General features: G+C 38.8%; 1 protein-coding gene across 1 annotated transcript in view; it reads right to left on the bottom strand.

Annotated features, from left to right (window-relative positions):
* The window catches only part of LOC134528059 (dynein axonemal heavy chain 1-like), a 146,014-nt gene that overhangs the window by 40,101 nt on the left and 87,468 nt on the right, over positions 1 to 18,445 (bottom strand). The window contains exons 24-25 of the mRNA XM_063361279.1: positions 4,922 to 5,035; positions 1,924 to 2,179 (exon numbers count right to left, since the gene is read on the bottom strand). Of these exons, the coding sequence (XP_063217349.1) occupies positions 1,924 to 2,179; positions 4,922 to 5,035 (370 nt within the window). The remainder of the gene's footprint in view (positions 1 to 1,923; positions 2,180 to 4,921; positions 5,036 to 18,445) is intronic.

Genomic DNA, 18,445 nt, shown 5'->3' on the forward strand with positions numbered 1-18,445 from the left:
TGACTCAAAAGGTTTTTGAATTTTTTTGTTGATAAACTAAGATTATTATTGTTGATTCCAATTCAAAGAAAGCTAACTCAGCAGTGAACGGAGATAACTGTAAATTTACAAATATCTCTGGATAATATGTAACCAGCGTTCTTCGTAAATCTAATGTGAATATTTCTAATAGTGTACCTGACTGTGAGATCACATGCTGGACTCCTGATATGAGTTGTACACTGTCATAACCCACAGTAAATTTACGGAGTTTGCAACGAATAATGCACTTGAAATAAACGAAGAGTTCTTCGTAAATTCTGATGAATTTTCCTTCCTTTAGAAACTTATCCGTACTCTGCCTTTCGAATACGTATTTTTTCGATTTTTTTGTTCTTATAGGATATTATTTTGTGGATTCATGATAAAAGTAAGTGAAATAAGTACCCCTAAGTTGACTAAAATGGCCGTAGATTTACGAAGACCCCTGGATAATTTGTACCCAGTGTCTTTCGTAAAATTTAAGGTGAATATTTTTAACAGTGTGGGGTCCGCCTCACGTGATTATGCTCAAAACGAACTTATACCAAGGAGTATGACTGCAAGGGTGAGCTGTAAGCTTTCACTGACGGCATTTTCGCCCTTGCGTGCGAGCAGACTGCAGCGGTATCTTTTGTGCTCAACACGTGACTTGTAATTTGAATGCGAATTTTCATTCTAACAGAGTAAAAAAAATTAATTATTTTAAATATAATAGTCAATGCTTACTTTTTCCTAGGCATTCCTTTGAAATATAAAAAGCATACTTCCAGCAGTAATTTTTAGAAATTTACTTTTATCACATAAAATATATGCTTATAAGTTACATAAAAATTACTGGTCTTGTAAACTCAATGTTAGATATATTCTTTCAAATTTAAAACATGAACCTAAATCCATTATTAATGACAAGAATTTATTATTTTCATTAGACTACCTATTATATTGAATCAATAATAATTTACAATTATTACAAACCTTAATAAGCTGTTTTAATAAAAATATTTTAAATCATATTAAATTTGGAAAAAAACTAAAATAGAAAAACAAAACTAATAACAAATAGTCATCAGAAATGTGGGCATCCCATACAAGCCAGAGACAGGCTCTCTCACTGCCTGAGGAGACAGTAACAGGACGGCCCGCGCAAGAGCAGTTCGCGACTTCCTGCTGTCTCCGGCGTCTCGTGGGAACGGGGTCGTTTAATTAGATGTTTAACCTACTTGTCAAGTGACACTCATGCTCAGTTGGAAAAATAAATAAATAAAAGGAAAACTAGCGAACTGTGAATGCATTTCCGCCGACCCGTGAAATTCCTTCGTAGTTTATCTTTAGTACTCTGTTTTATTTTCTGTTTTACGGCAGGGTTTTATTCATTTGAAATTTAACACTTCACGGACACTTTACTGTATTTCTGTATTTCTTTCTTCCGATAGAGCAGCTAAGAGCGTACAAAGAATTTAATTTTGAGAAAAATGAGGGGGGGGGGGAATTAAACCGCTTGACCCGCTGTTTCTTTCAAACGGGAATCATGGGCGTAGATCCCTGGGAAAGGGGGGAGGGGGTTGGTCAAGGGGGCTCGCCCCCTTGGAATTAAAAAGCCCCCTCAGTGAGCGGGGCCTGCCTGCACTTGCAAAAAAAAATAAACGTGACCGTGGAAAAAGGGGTATGATGTCAAAACTATGTATCATGAAAAACTTTCTGAATGGTTTAAAAGTGTTCTGCTTATCGCGTGCATGTGGGCCAGAATACGGGGTAGTGTACAACGTACAAGCACCGTATCCAGAGATGGCTTGTGTCGGTTAAAAACCCGCGTGCGGAACTCTCGGGTCGCGCGGATCCTACAGACTCGCGTCCCTGGTGGAGAGCGGCTAGTTTCAGCTCGGCCGCGGAGGGCGTGCTGACCTGCGAGCTGAGCTGCTCCGAGCTCAGGCGGAAGGTGGACGTGATCTTGCCCGCCAGCTCCTTGGCGGCGGCGAAGCCGAACGAGAAGAGCGAGATCTCGGCGATGAGCGTGTAGTCGGGCACCATCATGGCGACGGGGCGGAACAGCGCCTTGAGGTTGTCGGGCAGCTCCGTGCGGCCGGCGTAGCCCGGGTTCATGGTGATGAACACGGCGCAGGACGGCTTCAGCGCGATCTCGCGCTCCTCGAACTGGAACCTGCGCGCGCCGGCTGTTCCCCCTCCGTCACAACCACAGCCTACAACTCGCGTCGTTTCGGTTCCCCGCCCGCGTTCGTGCGACTTCGTATTTCTCTCGAAAATTGAAATTAAAAAAAAAATCGAAGGTTTAGGTTAGGTCAGTCACGACATGCTTTTTTTTTTTTTTTTCATTGGAAACTTCTGATTTAGCGGCTGAAGTGGCGTTGATACCAAAACGCAAAACTTCGGAAATCTTCGGAAATTCTTGCAGGGAACCGAAACTACGTGAGTTGTAGGCTTCCTTCCGTAACCACTACAAACTGGACATCATCTACTCCAGGCGGCACTTTCCCTTTCGAGTCGGCTCATTTGAAGAATTCAGGTAGTATCTTACATTTTTTGTTTTCAGTGCTACTGGTTGATTTAACTTATTTTGACATGTCTAAAATTACATTAAAGTAGCATTTTAAGAGGTATTACTTTTGTTTTAATTTTGGGACTTTCCATTTAAGCGAGAAGTTTTTAAAAACAACTTAAATTTATTCTGGCCATCCGACCCTCCCGGAACTCTAGGCTGGATCCGCCACTGCCTCGACTATCCCCCGTTCACTCCAGGGCGCTCACTGGTCGACAACAAAACAGATCCGTTGGCGGGTTGCACTTTAATGGATAACCACTACGACTGGCTAGGGGTGTTACAGAGAATTTGAAACTGTTTTCGAACACATACATAGGTACTTCAAAACTGTGTTCATGAATCAGTTTTTTTTTTAATTAAATTTAAATTCCGTAATAAATTCTTTGACTTTTTGCAACTATAAGATTAACTCTAGATAATTGTCTGGCAAAAATAAATTATGTTAAATTGTAATATTCTATTCCCACAACAAACATTAAGTAGGAACTGCCTCCAATAAAAGTAACGACCGTAAAAGTAGCCAAGGATACGGCCGATAATGAGACTCCAATTATAAGCAGGAACCTTCGCAATTCGTTTTATTATTTTGATAATTCTAAACTGTTAGAAATTTTCACGTTCAATTTACGAAGAACACTTGTTACAAATTATCTAGGAATGTACGTACATTTACAGTTATCTTCGTAAATATACGGACACTTGAGTTCTCTTACTTTAAAAACGAATCCAAAAGATTATCTTGGTATATTAACAAAACTGGTTAAATATAAATTAAGAAAAATCTTATTTTGTCCACCCTTTTTTCAAAACGGAACAAAAAATTCGGAAGTGTTAATATGCCGTGGTTTCTACGAAGATTCAGTTATCTGAAATCACGAAGATTTCTATGTTTATTTAAGTTAAATTCTTCGTTAAAAAGTCCCTAAATTTAGTGCAATTTGTAACAGTGTAAGCTGCAAATGTCTGAACACTATAACGGGCCTTGTCATTGTATCACCGATTGTAGACACGCCCTTATGGATTATCAGAAAAGAATCTGACCAAATCATGTGACACCAGTAGAGGAGAAGGCACGTGACAATAGCCAATGAACGTATGGCATTTAAAAGATCTCGCACACATTTGCAGCGTAACATGTACGTATAAAAAATACATGTACAATGGTCAACATAATGTAACAAGCCTTGTGTGTGATTTTAGGGATAATTTTTAAGTCTCTTGTCCATCTTTAGTGACATAAGAAATACAACAATATTGAACGTATTTACGTACTTGGTATTAACGTTTAGTGACACAATAATAAATATTAACACCGTTCTAGTAAAATACATTTTGTTTGCTGGGCCAAAAAAATTATTAATTAGTTTCTTGGCTTGTAAAATATATTTTGCCAGTTAGCTATTTTTTTTTTTCATTAATCCAGTATGGCTCCTTTATAAATTTTTACTTAGAAGTAGTGTACACCATTTTACTGGACATCGCGACAGTGAGAGTTCTAAGCGTAAACTTAGTATAACTCTTACTAAGTGTTCGTGGCGTATTCTTGTTCGTGAAGAATGAACTTCCAGCCGGGTGCGCAGGTGGATGTTCCTTCTCCGCGGTTGGAAGAGAGGCCGCAACCAGTTGCATAGTAATGAGGCATCAGTACATTGAAAATATGTTTCTTTCTCAAAATGAACATTAATATTCATTTAAAAATATAGACATTTACAAATTTCGTTCATTTACATGAGAGAAAAAAAAGCTGTACCACTACAGTAATGCTGGGTTCAGATTCTTACACGGGGCTCTTTATGCTTTCCGTTGGCCCAGTATCTCCAAAAATTAAAAGTTATTTGCAAACCTAAATAGCTTTCCGGCATTAATTGCGCGCGATACAACGAAATGAAGCCACGTTGTTGAATATTATATTGTCTTTTCCACAGTTTAAAAAATAAATGTTATTATTGAAAGAAAAATCATTTTAAAAAAATAAATCATGCGTCATTTTTTTTTTTTCGTATTATCTCTCGTACAAACGCGTAGTCTATTTCGCGTGTGAACTACCGTAGCCAAGTTACAGTAGCTTTGTTGGCAGCGGGTTTCCCTCTGTGGAAGCGCGGAGGATGCTATACACTGAAAGAAATTTTTGTATATTTTCCAAGGAAAATCCTTGGAAAACCCTGTTGCCAAGGATATTACTTGTAAAACTACAAGGCAGAGCTTTGTACCATGTGCGATTTTGCAAGGCTCTGCCTAGTAGTTTTGCAAGAAATATCCTTGGCAACAGGGTTTCCAAGAATTTCCCTTGTTTTTTAAAAAACTAAATCTAAAAAAAATTTTTAGAGTGTACGGCGCACGCACCTCCTGAGGCGCAGCATCTGGGCGCGCTGGATGGTCGTGATCTGCTGCGCCACCACGGACAACACCTCGATGTCTATGCGGTTGAACTCGTCGAAGCACGCCCACGCGCCGGCGCTGCGGACAGAGGGGGGAGCCCCCGACGAAGCCATCAGCCCGGGACTGGCTACAATCATTATTTCACTTGTACTTCTTTAGGCGCCTCTAGGGCGGGGGGGAAATATGAGAGTGAATTTTTATGATGCGCGCGCACCTTGTAACGAAATTTTTTTCACGTGATGAAAATAAAGGCTACATACAAATAAAAATTATATATGTGCCTTTAGATCTTATACTTAAGTGATTAATAATAAATACTGGTCCATATCACTAAAAAAAATTATTAATTGTGATTATTAGTGAAATAAATTGTGTTTAAAAACTTTTTCAAGTGTATTTACATAAATGAGGGTATGCATAATTTATTTGCATTATAAATTGTAAAAATTAATAAGAATAAAAATTCAACATATTTATTAATTTTCATAATTACCTAAAATGCATTTCGATTACTTTACGTTATTAAATTATTAATTTTATATGGATGTTTATATTAATATTAATAGTATAGGAATGACGGACCTGGGACAGGGTGCAGGGTGTGGTGTCTGTAGTGTTTTCCGCCATGTTGAATTCTGACGTCACGGCGGCCATCTTTGAGGAGTGTAACGGGACAAAGCGTAACGGGACAAGTTTGACCTTGACCTTTGACCCTCAAAATTCGCCAAAAATGGGCAAAAATTGCCCAAAATTCCTCAAATTTCGTCAAAATTTCCATTTCTGTGGAAAAAAATTCCGCCAAAAAATCTCAAAAAATTCCACAATTCGAAAATTTCTCTTTTCGAGGGAAAAATTCCCGTTTCGAGGGAAAATTTCCCGTTTTTAGTCCTTAAAAATCCCGACGGCTAGAAATGTCCATATGTAGGCTTAAGCATCCATGTTTACAGCCTACGATAAGCCTCTGACGTCATCATGGATAGTGACGTCACCGTTGCAATTTTCGTTACGGCCGCCATCTTTAACTTTTTTATTTATTATCCGATTTTAACGGAAATTTTTTTAAAAATTATAAAAAAATTCACTTAATAAATTTATAATAATTTTTTCATAAAAAACAAACATTTACGACACGGAGCTCGGAGTCCGCGGTTCGAACCCGGCGAAGGCAAAAAAAATGGCGACCGATCCTTCCCCCCGTGGTGGCTGCTGACAGACTGACTCCCACCAATTTTTTTCAAAGCATATATAACATCATCTAGTATGACGTCATGACCGCCATCTTGTCTTCGATGCTGGAAGCCATCATCATTGTACCGTCGGCGAGAGTGCGCTGACGCCATGTTAGTTTAGTTCTTATCCGCTAGAGTGCAGTAATCATTTATTATTGCTGTGACACCCGCCATCTCGTCATTTGGCCGCCATCTTGAAAATCCGTAATTTCAATGCTAGAAATGCGGGAAAAATTTCTAAATTCGTTAAATAAATTGGCAATAAATATACTGATTGATGCGATCGATTCCCGTCCTCGGTTCGATACCCGATCGATGTAATATTGTTTAATTTTATGTAAAAAATAATAATTTCAATAAACCATGTTCAACATTCGTAAAGAGACTTTAAATCATCTACTACCATCATCCTATCAGACATCAAGACCACCATATTGGAAATTCGTAATTGTAATGCTAGAGATTCGGGAAAAAGTTCAAAATTCATTAAATAAATTTGTAATCTATATAATGATTGATTGGATCGACTAAGGTCCTTGGTTCAATCCCTGGCCGATACAAAACAACTTTAATTTAAAAAAATACTAAAAAAGTGTTAGGTTTGAGAAAATAAAAACCACCACAAGTTCTTTTAAAAAATACTTTTATTACATACATACTACACTACTACAAGTACAAAAAAAACTGACAAATTACTAAAGCCCTTTGGATTCCACGATTCAAACAGTCTTCTTATTGTACGGACTAAGCCTTTTACATGACTTTAAATGTCTATCCCATTCGTTCATCACCACAGCCAAAGACGGACTGAAGTTCATAGCACTTATATAGTCTCATTAGCCGGTACAACACATGAGTCAAATCAATAACCATGTTCATTATACTTCTCGGAGCATTTTTTATAATGACGAAGTAAGCTATCGAGACGTGAAATTAGTTTATTGCACTTATTGCACTGAAATTGTATTCTTTGAACATTATTAGAACAACCGCTTCTTTCATGTCTGCGATTATTTGAGGTGATAGTAAATGATGCACCACAGAATTTGCACTGATGCGATGTACGCTCTTCATTAATTTAAGTATTCAATGCTGATGAAACTTCAGCTGATGGTGGAACAGCACATATCGAAGTCTCCTCCAGTGTTGTCAGAGGCGTTGCCAACGAGATCTGCTCCAACATCGTCGGCGCTGACATCATGGTTCCCGTAGTCGATGGTACATCCTCCATCGAGTTCGACGTTAAAGTCGGTAAAGATGCCATCGAAGTCTCAAGAACAGGCAATCACACGACTTATGCATCAGAAGAAACAAACTAGGTGATCCGTACACCGTCGACGGCAGTAACAAACTGAGCGTCCTGCTGTCTAGGGCTCGTGTATATACATGAACCGGTTGGAATAATAAGCTAGTCAAATCAAAAACAATTTACTAAAATACTAGAGTCAAAACAACAATAAAAAATAGAAGCACCATCAACAAAAAAAGGAAGCACATTTGGAAGCACCATCAAAAAAGGAAAAACAATAGGAAGCACCGTCAACGAAAAGGCAGCACATTTGAAAGCACCGACAACGAAAAGACAGCACCGACATCGAAAAGGCAGCACATTCGGAAGCACCGACTACGAAAAGGCAGCACATTTGGAAGCACCGACAACGAAAAGGCAGCACATTTGGAAGCACCGACAACGAAAAGGCAGCACATTTGGAAGCACCGTAATCGAAAAGGCAGTACATTTGGAAGCACCGACAACGAAAAGGCAGCACATTTGGAAACACCGACATCGAAAAGGCAGCACATTTGGAAGCACCGACAACGAAAAGGCAGCACATTTGGAAGCACCGACAACGAAAAGACAGCACAAGTGGAAGCACCGACAACGAAAAGGCAGCACTTTTGGAAGCACCGTCATCGAAAAGGCAGTACATTTGGAAGCACCGACAACGAAAAGGCAGCACATTTGGAAACACCGACATCGAAAAGGCAGCACATTTGGAAGCACCGACAACGAAAAGTCAGCACATTTGGAAGCACCGACTACGAAAAGGCAGCACATTTGGAAGCACCAACAACGAAAAGGTAGCACATTTGGCAGCACCGACAACGAAAAGGCAGCACATTTGGAAGAACCGACTACGAAAAGGCAGCACATTTGGCAGCACCGACAACGAAAAGGCAGCACATTTGGAAGCACCGACTACGAAAAGGCAGCACATTTGGAAGCACCGACAACGAAAAGGCAGCACATTTGGAAGCACCGACAACGAAAAGGCAGCACATTTGAAAGCACCGACAACGAAAAGACAGCACATTTGGAAGCTCCATCAACAAACAAAGGCAAAAAGGAAGCACAAGTTACGAGATCTAAGTCTTAGTTAGAAATCAGAATACAAGAAATAAAAACATTAAATTCTTATAATTTAAATTATTTATTTTATTGCTTTACATTATACAAATTCAAGTAAAACAAGCCATTATTGTATGTAGCCAGCATTCCTCAGTTCCTTGAGTATGAAGGATTTTTCTTTGATGCACGAATAGTTTCCTGCACAAAGCGAACCATGAAGAAGTCTTAGCCGGTCAACCAATATGTTTGGATCTTTCCATGATGTGTAATCATTCTCTTCTACCACCATCTTCCTCGCACCTTTATAAATATTATGATCTCTGGTGTCTTCCGTTTTACCACCAACCTCAGGGTAACTTTCATGTTTGAGACGGTGATCATCACAAGCTTGATCAGATTTATTTAATATATCACGTCGTTTCCACCGTTTCGGTCTCAGGACACCGCCACATTCTTCGATCTTGGCAGCTTTAGGTGCTTCATCATAGTCTATGTCTTTGTCAACAGCCTCAGAGTCAGTGTAACAATCACCGTAGAAGGAATCGTCTTCACCCAATTGACCGTAATAATTCGATGTTGATGATGTTGAAGTGTCTTCATCGTCTTCATGCTTCCTTTTTAGGAGTCCATCATTTTTACAAAGTAGGAAAGATCTACTTGAATTCGGCTGGAATATATTCTCACCTTTCACGTTAAGGATTCTTCCATTGTCTTCATTCTTCCGTAAATCATCAACCTCCTTCAATTTAAGTTTTTTGTCGAGATCGGAAGAGCCAAGAAAATTATTGTCGTAATGCAGATCACTCTTCCTTAGGCTAGTAGATTCATTGTTGTCCTCTAGCTTGTACGCAGGCTTGGCGCTACAAGTTCTGCCATGTCTTTTTAGGCTCTCTCTCCGCGTAAACGACTTGCTACATCGAACACAACTTATCATATTGCGCAGTGGATTTTTAACACAGTCATTCTTCTCGTGTTGTCTTTTATTCTTTCTCAAGATAAACTCTTTACTGCAAAACTTACACCTATGTTCTTTCGTAACAGCGTCAGATCCCAAATCGGAATTCATATTAGTTACTGAGACTAATGCCAGATACCAATGGAGTGTTTTAAATTATATCCAATACTTAAATAGAAATTTTTTCATATTTCATCAGCGAGAATTAATATATCTCATGCAAAAGTACTTTATGCATGTAGTTCTGCTCTTCAACAACAGATGTCGCCACATGTTGCTTGCAGGTAAATAATATTTAGTTCTTTTATGCGGGATGCGGAATGCTCACTAACGATCGCAAAAGAAGGATGGCTTCGCTAGACTCCAAGGAAAAGGAAGTTCGTCTTGCATGTTGGTGCTCCACAGATGTCTCATGGCGTTATATTAATTTCACTGAGTAATGATATTTGTTAATTCCACCTGATAAATATATTGCAAGTTTTGATTTAGTAGCAGAAATTATCGAATTAAATGTAACTCCAAATAAAATGACATGTCGCATTAGACAAAAAAAAATCCATGCAGAGAGCGGTTTCTCAGAATAGTCAGAAACACTTGAAGAAACCACAGGAAAGATTGCAAGAACACGGGAAAAACCATCAAAATATTGACAAGAATAATCAGGAGCACAAGGAGAAAAACATCATAATATTTGCAAGAATAATCAGGAGCACACGGAGAAAACCATCATAATATTGACCAGATTAATCAGAAGTACTCGGAAAAAACCACCACATGTTTTCTTTGATATCATTAAATTACAGGAAAAAATATTTAAAAATAAAAATAAATTAATAAAAAAATAAAAAATAATAAAAAAATGAATAAACAGTTTCTGGCTTGTACAAGAACTCTATCTTTGATCAACAATGATAAGTTTACAAGCTAGCAGAAACTGTTTATGCATTTTTTTATTTTTTTTTATTTTTTTATTAATTTATTTTTATTTTTAAATATTTTTCCCTGTAATTTTATGATATCAAAGAAAACATGTGGTGGTTTTTTCCGAGTACTTCTGATTAATCTGGTCAATATTATGATGGTTTTCTCCGTGTGCTCCTGATTATTCTTGCAAATATTATGATGTTTTTCTCCGTGTGCTCCTGATTATTCTTGTCAATATTTTGATGGTTTTTCCCGTGTTCTTGCAATCTTTCCTGTGGTTTCTTCAAGTGTTTCTGACTATTCTGAGAAACCGCTCTCTGCATGGATTTTTTTTTGTCTAATGAGACATGTCATTTTATTTGGAGTTACATTTAATTCGATAATTTCTGCTACTAAATCAAAACTTGCAATATATTTATCAGGTGGAATTAACAAATATCATTACTCAGTGAAATTAATATTACGCCATGAGACATCTGTGGAGCACCAACATGCCAGACGAACTTCCTTTTCCTTGGAGTCTAGCGAAGCCATCCTTCTTTTGCGATCGTTAGTGAGCATTCCGCATCCCGCATAAAAGAACTAAATATTATTTACCTGCAAGCAACATGTGGCGACATCTGTTGTTGAAGAGCAGAACTACATGCATAAAGTACTTTTGCATGAGATATATTAATTCTCGCTGATGAAATATGAAAAAATTTCTATTTAAGTATTGGATCTAATTTAAAACACTCAATTGGTATCTGGCATTAGTCTCAGTAACTAATATGAATTCCGATTTGGGATCTGACGCTTTATCGAAAGAACATAGGTGTAAGTTTTGCAGTAAAGAGTTTATCTTGAGAAAGAAGAAAAGACAACACGAGAAGAATGACTGTGTTAAAAATCCACTGCGCAATATGATAAGTTGTGTTCGATGTAGCAAGTCGTTTACGCGGAGAGAGAGCCTAAAAAGACATGGCAGAACTTGTAGCGCCAAGCCTGCGTACAAGCTAGAGGACAACGATGAATCTACTAGCCTAAGGAAGAGTGATCTGCATTACGACAATAATTTTCTTGGCTCTTCCGATCTCGACAAAGAACTTAAATTGAAGGAGGATGATGATTTACGGAAGAATGAAGACAATGGAAGAATCCTTAACGTGAAAAGTGAGAATATATATTCCAGCCGAATTCAAGTAGATCTTTCCTACTTTGTAAAAATGATGGACTCCTAAAAAGGAAGCATGAAGACGATGAAGACACTTCAACATCATCAACATCGAATTATTACGGTCAATTGGGTGAAGACGATTCCTTCTACGGTGATTGTTACAGTTACTCTGAGGCTGTTGACAAAGACATAGACTATGATGAAGCACCTAAAGCTGCCAAGATCGAAGAATATGACGGTGTCCTGAGACCGAAATGGTGGAAACGACGTGATATATTAAATAAATCTGATCAAGCTTGTGATGATCACCGTCTCAAACATGAAAGTTACCCTGAGGTTGGTGGTAAAACGGAAGACACCAGAGATCATAATATTTATAAAGGTGCGAGGAAGATGGTGGTAGAAGAGAATGATTACACATCATGGAAAGATCCAAACATATTGGTTGACTGGCTAAGACTTCTACATGGTTCGCTTTGTGCAGGAAACTATTCGTGCATCAAAGAAAAATCCTTCATACTCAAGGAACTGAGGAATGCTGGCTACATACAATTATGGCTTGTTTTACTTGAATTTGTATAATGTAAAGCAATAAAATAAATAATTTAAATTATAAGAATTTAATGTTTTTATTTCTTGTATTCTGATTTCTAACTAAGACTTAGATCTCGTAACTTGTGCTTCCTTTTTGCCTTTGTTTGTTGATGGAGCTTCCAAATGTGCTGTCTTTTCGTTGTCGGTGCTTTCAAATGTGCTGCCTTTTCGTTGTCGGTGCTTCCAAATGTGCTGCCTTTTCGTTGTCGGTGCTTCCAAATGTGCTGCCTTTTCGTAGTCGGTGCTTCCAAATGTGCTGCCTTTTCGTTGTCGGTGCTGCCAAATGTGCTGCCTTTTCGTAGTCGGTTCTTCCAAATGTGCTGCCTTTTCGTTGTCGGTGCTGCCAAATGTGCTACCTTTTCGTTGTCGGTGCTTCCAAATGTGCTGCCTTTTCGTAGTCGGTGCTTCCAAATGTGCTGCCTTTTCGTTGTCGGTGCTTCCAAATGTGCTGCCTTTTCGTTGTCGGTGCTTCCAAATGTGCTGCCTTTTCGATGACGGTGCTTCCAAATGTGCTGCCTTTTCGTTGTCGGTGCTTCCAAAAGTGCTGCCTTTTCGTTGTCGGTGCTTCCAAATGTGCTGCCTTTTCGTAGTCGGTGCTTCCGAATGTGCTGCCTTTTCGTTGTCGGTGCTGCCAAATGTGCTGCGTTTTCGTAGTCGGTTCTTCCAAATGTGCTGCCTTTTCGTTGTCGGTGCTGCCAAATGTGCTACCTTTTCGTTGTCGGTGCTTCCAAATGTGCTGCCTTTTCGTAGTCGGTGCTTCCAAATGTGCTGCCTTTTCGTTGTCGGTGCTTCCAAATGTGCTGCCTTTTCGTTGTCGGTGCTTCCAAATGTGCTGCCTTTTCGATGACGGTGCTTCCAAATGTGCTGCCTTTTCGTTGTCGGTGCTTCCAAAAGTGCTGCCTTTTCGTTGTCGGTGCTTCCAAATGTGCTGCCTTTTCGTAGTCGGTGCTTCCGAATGTGCTGCCTTTTCGATGTCGATGCTGTCTTTTCGTTGTCGGTGCTTCCAAATGTGCTCCCTTTTTGATGTCGGTGCTTCCAAATGTGCTGCCTTTTCGTTGTCGGTGCTTCCAAAAATGTGCTTTCTTTTCGTAGTCGGTGCTTCCGAATGTGCTGCCTTTTCGTTGACGGTGCTTCTATTTTTTAATGTTGTTTGACTCTAGTATTTTAGTAAATTGTTTTTGATTTGACTAGCGTATTATTCCAACCGGTTCATGTATATACACGAGCCCTAGACAGCAGGACGCTCAGTTTGTTACTGCCGTCGACGGTGTACGGATCACCTAGTTTGTTTCTTCTGGTGCATAAGTCGTGTGATTGCCTGTTCTTGAAACTTCGATGGCATCTTTACCGACTTTAACGTCGAACTCGATGGAGGATGTACCATCGACTACGGAAACCATGACGTCAGCGCCGACGATGTTGGAGCAGATCTCGTTGGCAACGCCTCTGACAACACTGGAGGAGACTTCGATATGTGCTGTTCCACCATCAGCTGAAGTTTCATCAGCATTGAATACTTAAATTAATGAAGAGCGTACATCGCATCAGTGCAAATTCTGTGGTGCATCATTTACTATCACCTCAAATAATCGCAGACATGAAAGAAGCGGTTGTTCTAATAATGTTCAAAGAATACAATTTCAGTGCAATAAGTGCAATAAACTAATTTCACGTCTCGATAGCTTACATCGTCATTATAAATAATGCTCCGAGAATTATAATGAACATGGTTATTGATTTGACTCATGTGTTGTACCGGCTAATGAGACTATATAAGTGCTGTGAACTTCAGTCCGTCTCTGGCTGTGGTGATGAACGGATCGGATAGACATTTAAAGTCATGTAAAAGGCTTAGTCCGTACAATAAGAAGACTGTTTGAATCGAGGAATCCAAAGGGCTTTAGTAATTTGTCAGTTTTTTTTGTACTTGTAGTAGTGTAGTATGTATGTAATAAAAGTATTTTTTTAAAAGAACTTGTGGTGGTTTTTATTTTCTCAAACCTAACACTTTTTTAGTATTTTTTTAAATTAAAGTTGTTTTTTATCGGTCAGGGATTGAACTAAGTACCTTAGTCGATCCAATCAATCATTATATGGATTACAAATTTATTTAATGAATTTTTAAATTTTCCCCGAATCTCTAGCATTACAATTACGAATTTCCAATATGGTGGTCTTGATGTCTGATAGGATGATGGTAGTAGATGATTTAAAGTCTCTTTACGAATGTTGAACATGGTTTATTGAAATTATTATTTTTTACATAAAATTAAACAATATTACATCGATCGGGTATCGAACCGAGGACGGGAATCGATCGCATCAATCAGTATATTTATTGCCAATTTATTTAACGAATTTAGAAATTTTTCCCGCATTTCTAGCATTGAAATTACGGATTTTCAAGATGGCGGCCAAATGACGAGATGGCGGGTGTCACAGCAATAATAAATGATTACTGCACTCTAGCGGATAAGAACTAAACTAACATGGCGTCAGCGCACTCTCGCCGACGGTACAATGATGATGGCTTCCAGCATCGAAGATAAGATGGCGGTCATGACGTCATACTAGATGATGTTATATATGCTTTGAAAAAAAGTGGTGGGAGTCAGTCTGTCAGCAGCAACCACGGGGGGAAGGATCGGTCACCATTTTTTTTTTGCCTTCGCCGGGTTCGAACCGCGGACTCCGAGCTCCGTGTCGTAAATGTTTGTTTTTTATAAAATTTTTATTATAAATTTATTAAGTGAATTTTTTCATAATTTTTAAAAAAATTCCGTTAAAATCGGATAATAAATAAAAAAGTTAAAGATGGCGGCCGTAACGAAAATTGCAACGGTGACGTCATTATCCATGATGACGTCAGAGGCTTATCGTAGGCTGTAGACATGGATGCTTAAGCCTACATATGGACATTTCTAGCCGTCGGGATTTTTAAGGAATAAAAACGGGAATTTTTCCCTCCAAACGGGAATTTTTCCCTCGAAAAGAGAAATTTTCGAATTGTGGAATTATTTGAGTTTTTTTGGCGGAATTTTTTTCCACAGAAATGGAAATTTTGACGAATTTTGAGGAATTTTGGGCAATTTTTGTTCATTTTTGGCGAATTTTGAGGGTCAAAGGTCAAGGTCAAACTTGTCCCGTTACGTTATGTCCCGTTACACTCCTCTAAGATGGCCGCCGTGACGTCAGAATTCAACATGGCGGAAAACACCACAGACACCACACCCTGGACCCTGTCCCAGGTCCGTCATTCCTATACTACTAATATTGAATACTGCGTATTTTTTTTTATATTTTTACAGATAATTTCAAAATAGTTCAGTGCCTTAAATCAAAATGAAGCATAACATTTAACGCACTTGAATAAATATTGTGATCAGACCCTTCTCCGCTTGATTGTTTCACATTGTCCCATAGACCTCCAAGCAAACTGTGAACCAATAGCATGCCATAGCTGTTAGGAAAGGGAAGGAGGTTGTAATACCGGATGGATTTTGAATTTTTTATAAACATTACAAGTAATGCGATACGTTTTCAGTAACAGTCAACGTAACATTTAGAGTATTTAAATCGGTACCTCGGAGGCATAAGGCACTATATCACAAACACCATATTTTTTTAGAGAGCAGTTTAAAGAAGTTTTAATAGTGCCTCAATTATATACTCGAATATTTTCTACCCAACATAATATCTGAATTTTTGAATTTACAGTAGATCTTAGTGTTTTATGTCACAAGAACGTTCATGGTTTAAAGTGCATTTTGCCAAAGATTGGACACATAGTCTTATGCCTCCCAAGTAGGGCCTACATAGATATTTATTTATTAGTTAACTGTGGTTTTTTTTAATATTGTACATTAAATAATAAGAGGGGACCCGAAGAAGTTATTTGCCCCGCGCCTGGGTATAGCTATTTGAATGTTAGCCTATAACACAGTGAATCGATCAAATATTCGCTGTCTGCGGATGAGGAGCGGAACAGTCTGACGGCGCGGTGACGGAAGCACTTGGCGAGCGACCCCGGGAACACTCCGAGGAAACACACCACCTTGGGAGGGCGTATCCCACATCACTTGTCACCGGCGCTCCCCGCGCACTGCCTGTGAAGCTGAGCAGACAACTGCGAATCAGTGCAACATCTCTCTTTAAAAACTGTCCCACCACGAAACCTGTTTGCAACCGATTCAACGACTGAAAACCCACTGATTTACAGTTGTTTCGACAGTTTCGTGTTTACAGCGCAGCTGAACAGTACACGCGATACACACGCTCAATTATTCGCAGACAATGGCCGCGAAAGCTTGTGATATTTACTAACTTGATGTATCGACAAAGAAATGCTTTTCTGCAGTCATTTTTTTTTTTGGATCACAAATTTTTCACGCTTTTTGTTTTCAGGTAATTTTCGATTTTACACTTTCAAGTTAATCTTGTGACACAAGTGTGTCACACTGAAAGAGCGCACACAACAGACTATCGTTACGTTTCTGACGAGAAAATGTATTTTCGCTCGTTACAGTGATAGTAGGTCGAACTTCCTTGTGTGAAAAAAATACCGCCAGATTTGAATCACTGATAACTACGAGACTAATGATGCGTCAACAATGGTTGAGCCCACGACGGCTAGATCAGGTATGTGCGTGTTTGTTGCGCAGTATTTGATTCGCCTGTGACGTCATCTTGCCAGAGTAGGTGCAAGCGTGTGATTGTTCGGAATTAGCTTTGCGTAAAGTTATGTATTGGTGTAGCGGAGAAACGCTTGTGGCTAGGACATTGTTTCGGGTGTCAATGTGCAGAGCATTACTAGGACCCAAAGTGTACGACAGTAAAAATATTCACCGGATTACAAGTGAAAATCGGTATTAAATTGTAAATTACAAAATAATTAAATATGTTGTCGCATATGACTCGATAATAGGTCTGAATTATAGAAAACGCGAGTCAGAGGAATACTCGCGTCGAAAGTAATCCGAAAAGCCTTTTAAAAAAGGTCCAGTGCCGGGTGAACGCGAAAGAAATTCAGCGTCGAAAAGGAAACGGAAAAAAATAACGTTGCAAAGCCCCTGCAACACTCGACAACACCAACGTCGATGTGACTTTCACTTGACTCTTGTAGTCGATTGCGGTGTAAGGTGTACTGTAGTCGCCAGAACTCATGATGGCTATCAGCGCGGGGGTGAGGAAACCCTTTTGCGAGGGGAGGTTGGGGTAGAAGAGAAAGTTGGCCCCGTCTACAAGCTGCGCTAGGAGCCATTTAAAACACATTGACCTTCGTCTGCGCTGCAGTAGAGACGGGACTGTGAACAATGGCAAGTAACGCGTGGCCGAAGAGATTTAAGAAAGTAGTAAAGAGGAATAATGAGTGTTGTTGAAGCTTGTGATGAAGAATCACGAAATAAATGTTTTCTTGTTCCTTTGAACAAAGCTACTCAGAAAGCTGTTAAGTACACGGGAGTGAGCAGGGCGTCTATTGAAAGAATTAGAAGAGACATTTAGAGAGAGAGACCAGATGAACCACAAACGACTCCTGGAAAACAAAGGTAAGTACGTAATGTTAAATACAATACCTCTGAGATATGTTACTGTTTGTAATTCGCTGTATTTTGCGTGGCTCTGAACAAATAGAAAGGGAAGACTGTGATTGTTTACATCAGTTTTTGCAAGAATATTACAAAAATAAGACATAAAATTGTATTTTAATACAATAATAAAAAACACAGCTATACAGATTAGCCCCTTTATGGTAAATTCTTTACAATGTTGTCGTTACATGTCAAAAAAACAATTTGAAAAAGGCATGTCTGACGGTTGTAAAACAATTCAATATAAAATTTATAGTTTGAATAATGGTTTGAATAAACGATAAATCGTATTTATAAGTCGAACTGCCTAATAATTTTATTCGCGTTTGATCTAAGCAGATCTGCTTATAACTTATATTAATATATATTATTTTATTAGTTTCTTTATTTTCCTTCTTTGTATTAATCGTGTTTTTTAATACTGATAAAACTGTAAAATATGCTGCACCACCTTCAATGCATTTGATCATTCGTATGCTTTGTTTGCGCCAAGGATAAATGGAAGAAAATACGAGCATTGGCCATTCGCCATTTACACACTGGTCCAATCATGATTGACCAACCATACCGTCAATTTTATAATAAAGGAAAAGTAGGTTAAGGTTGATGTGGATGTTGCTGCGTTAACCGGACAAATTTGTTGTTGTTAATGTCATGTTTTGTTTCCGAAATACTACCGATAATCCATAGTA

The sequence above is a fragment of the Bacillus rossius genome, chromosome 1, assembly GCF_032445375.1.
Source record: "Bacillus rossius redtenbacheri isolate Brsri chromosome 1, Brsri_v3, whole genome shotgun sequence".
Taxonomy (NCBI): Eukaryota; Metazoa; Arthropoda; class Insecta; order Phasmatodea; family Bacillidae; genus Bacillus; species Bacillus rossius.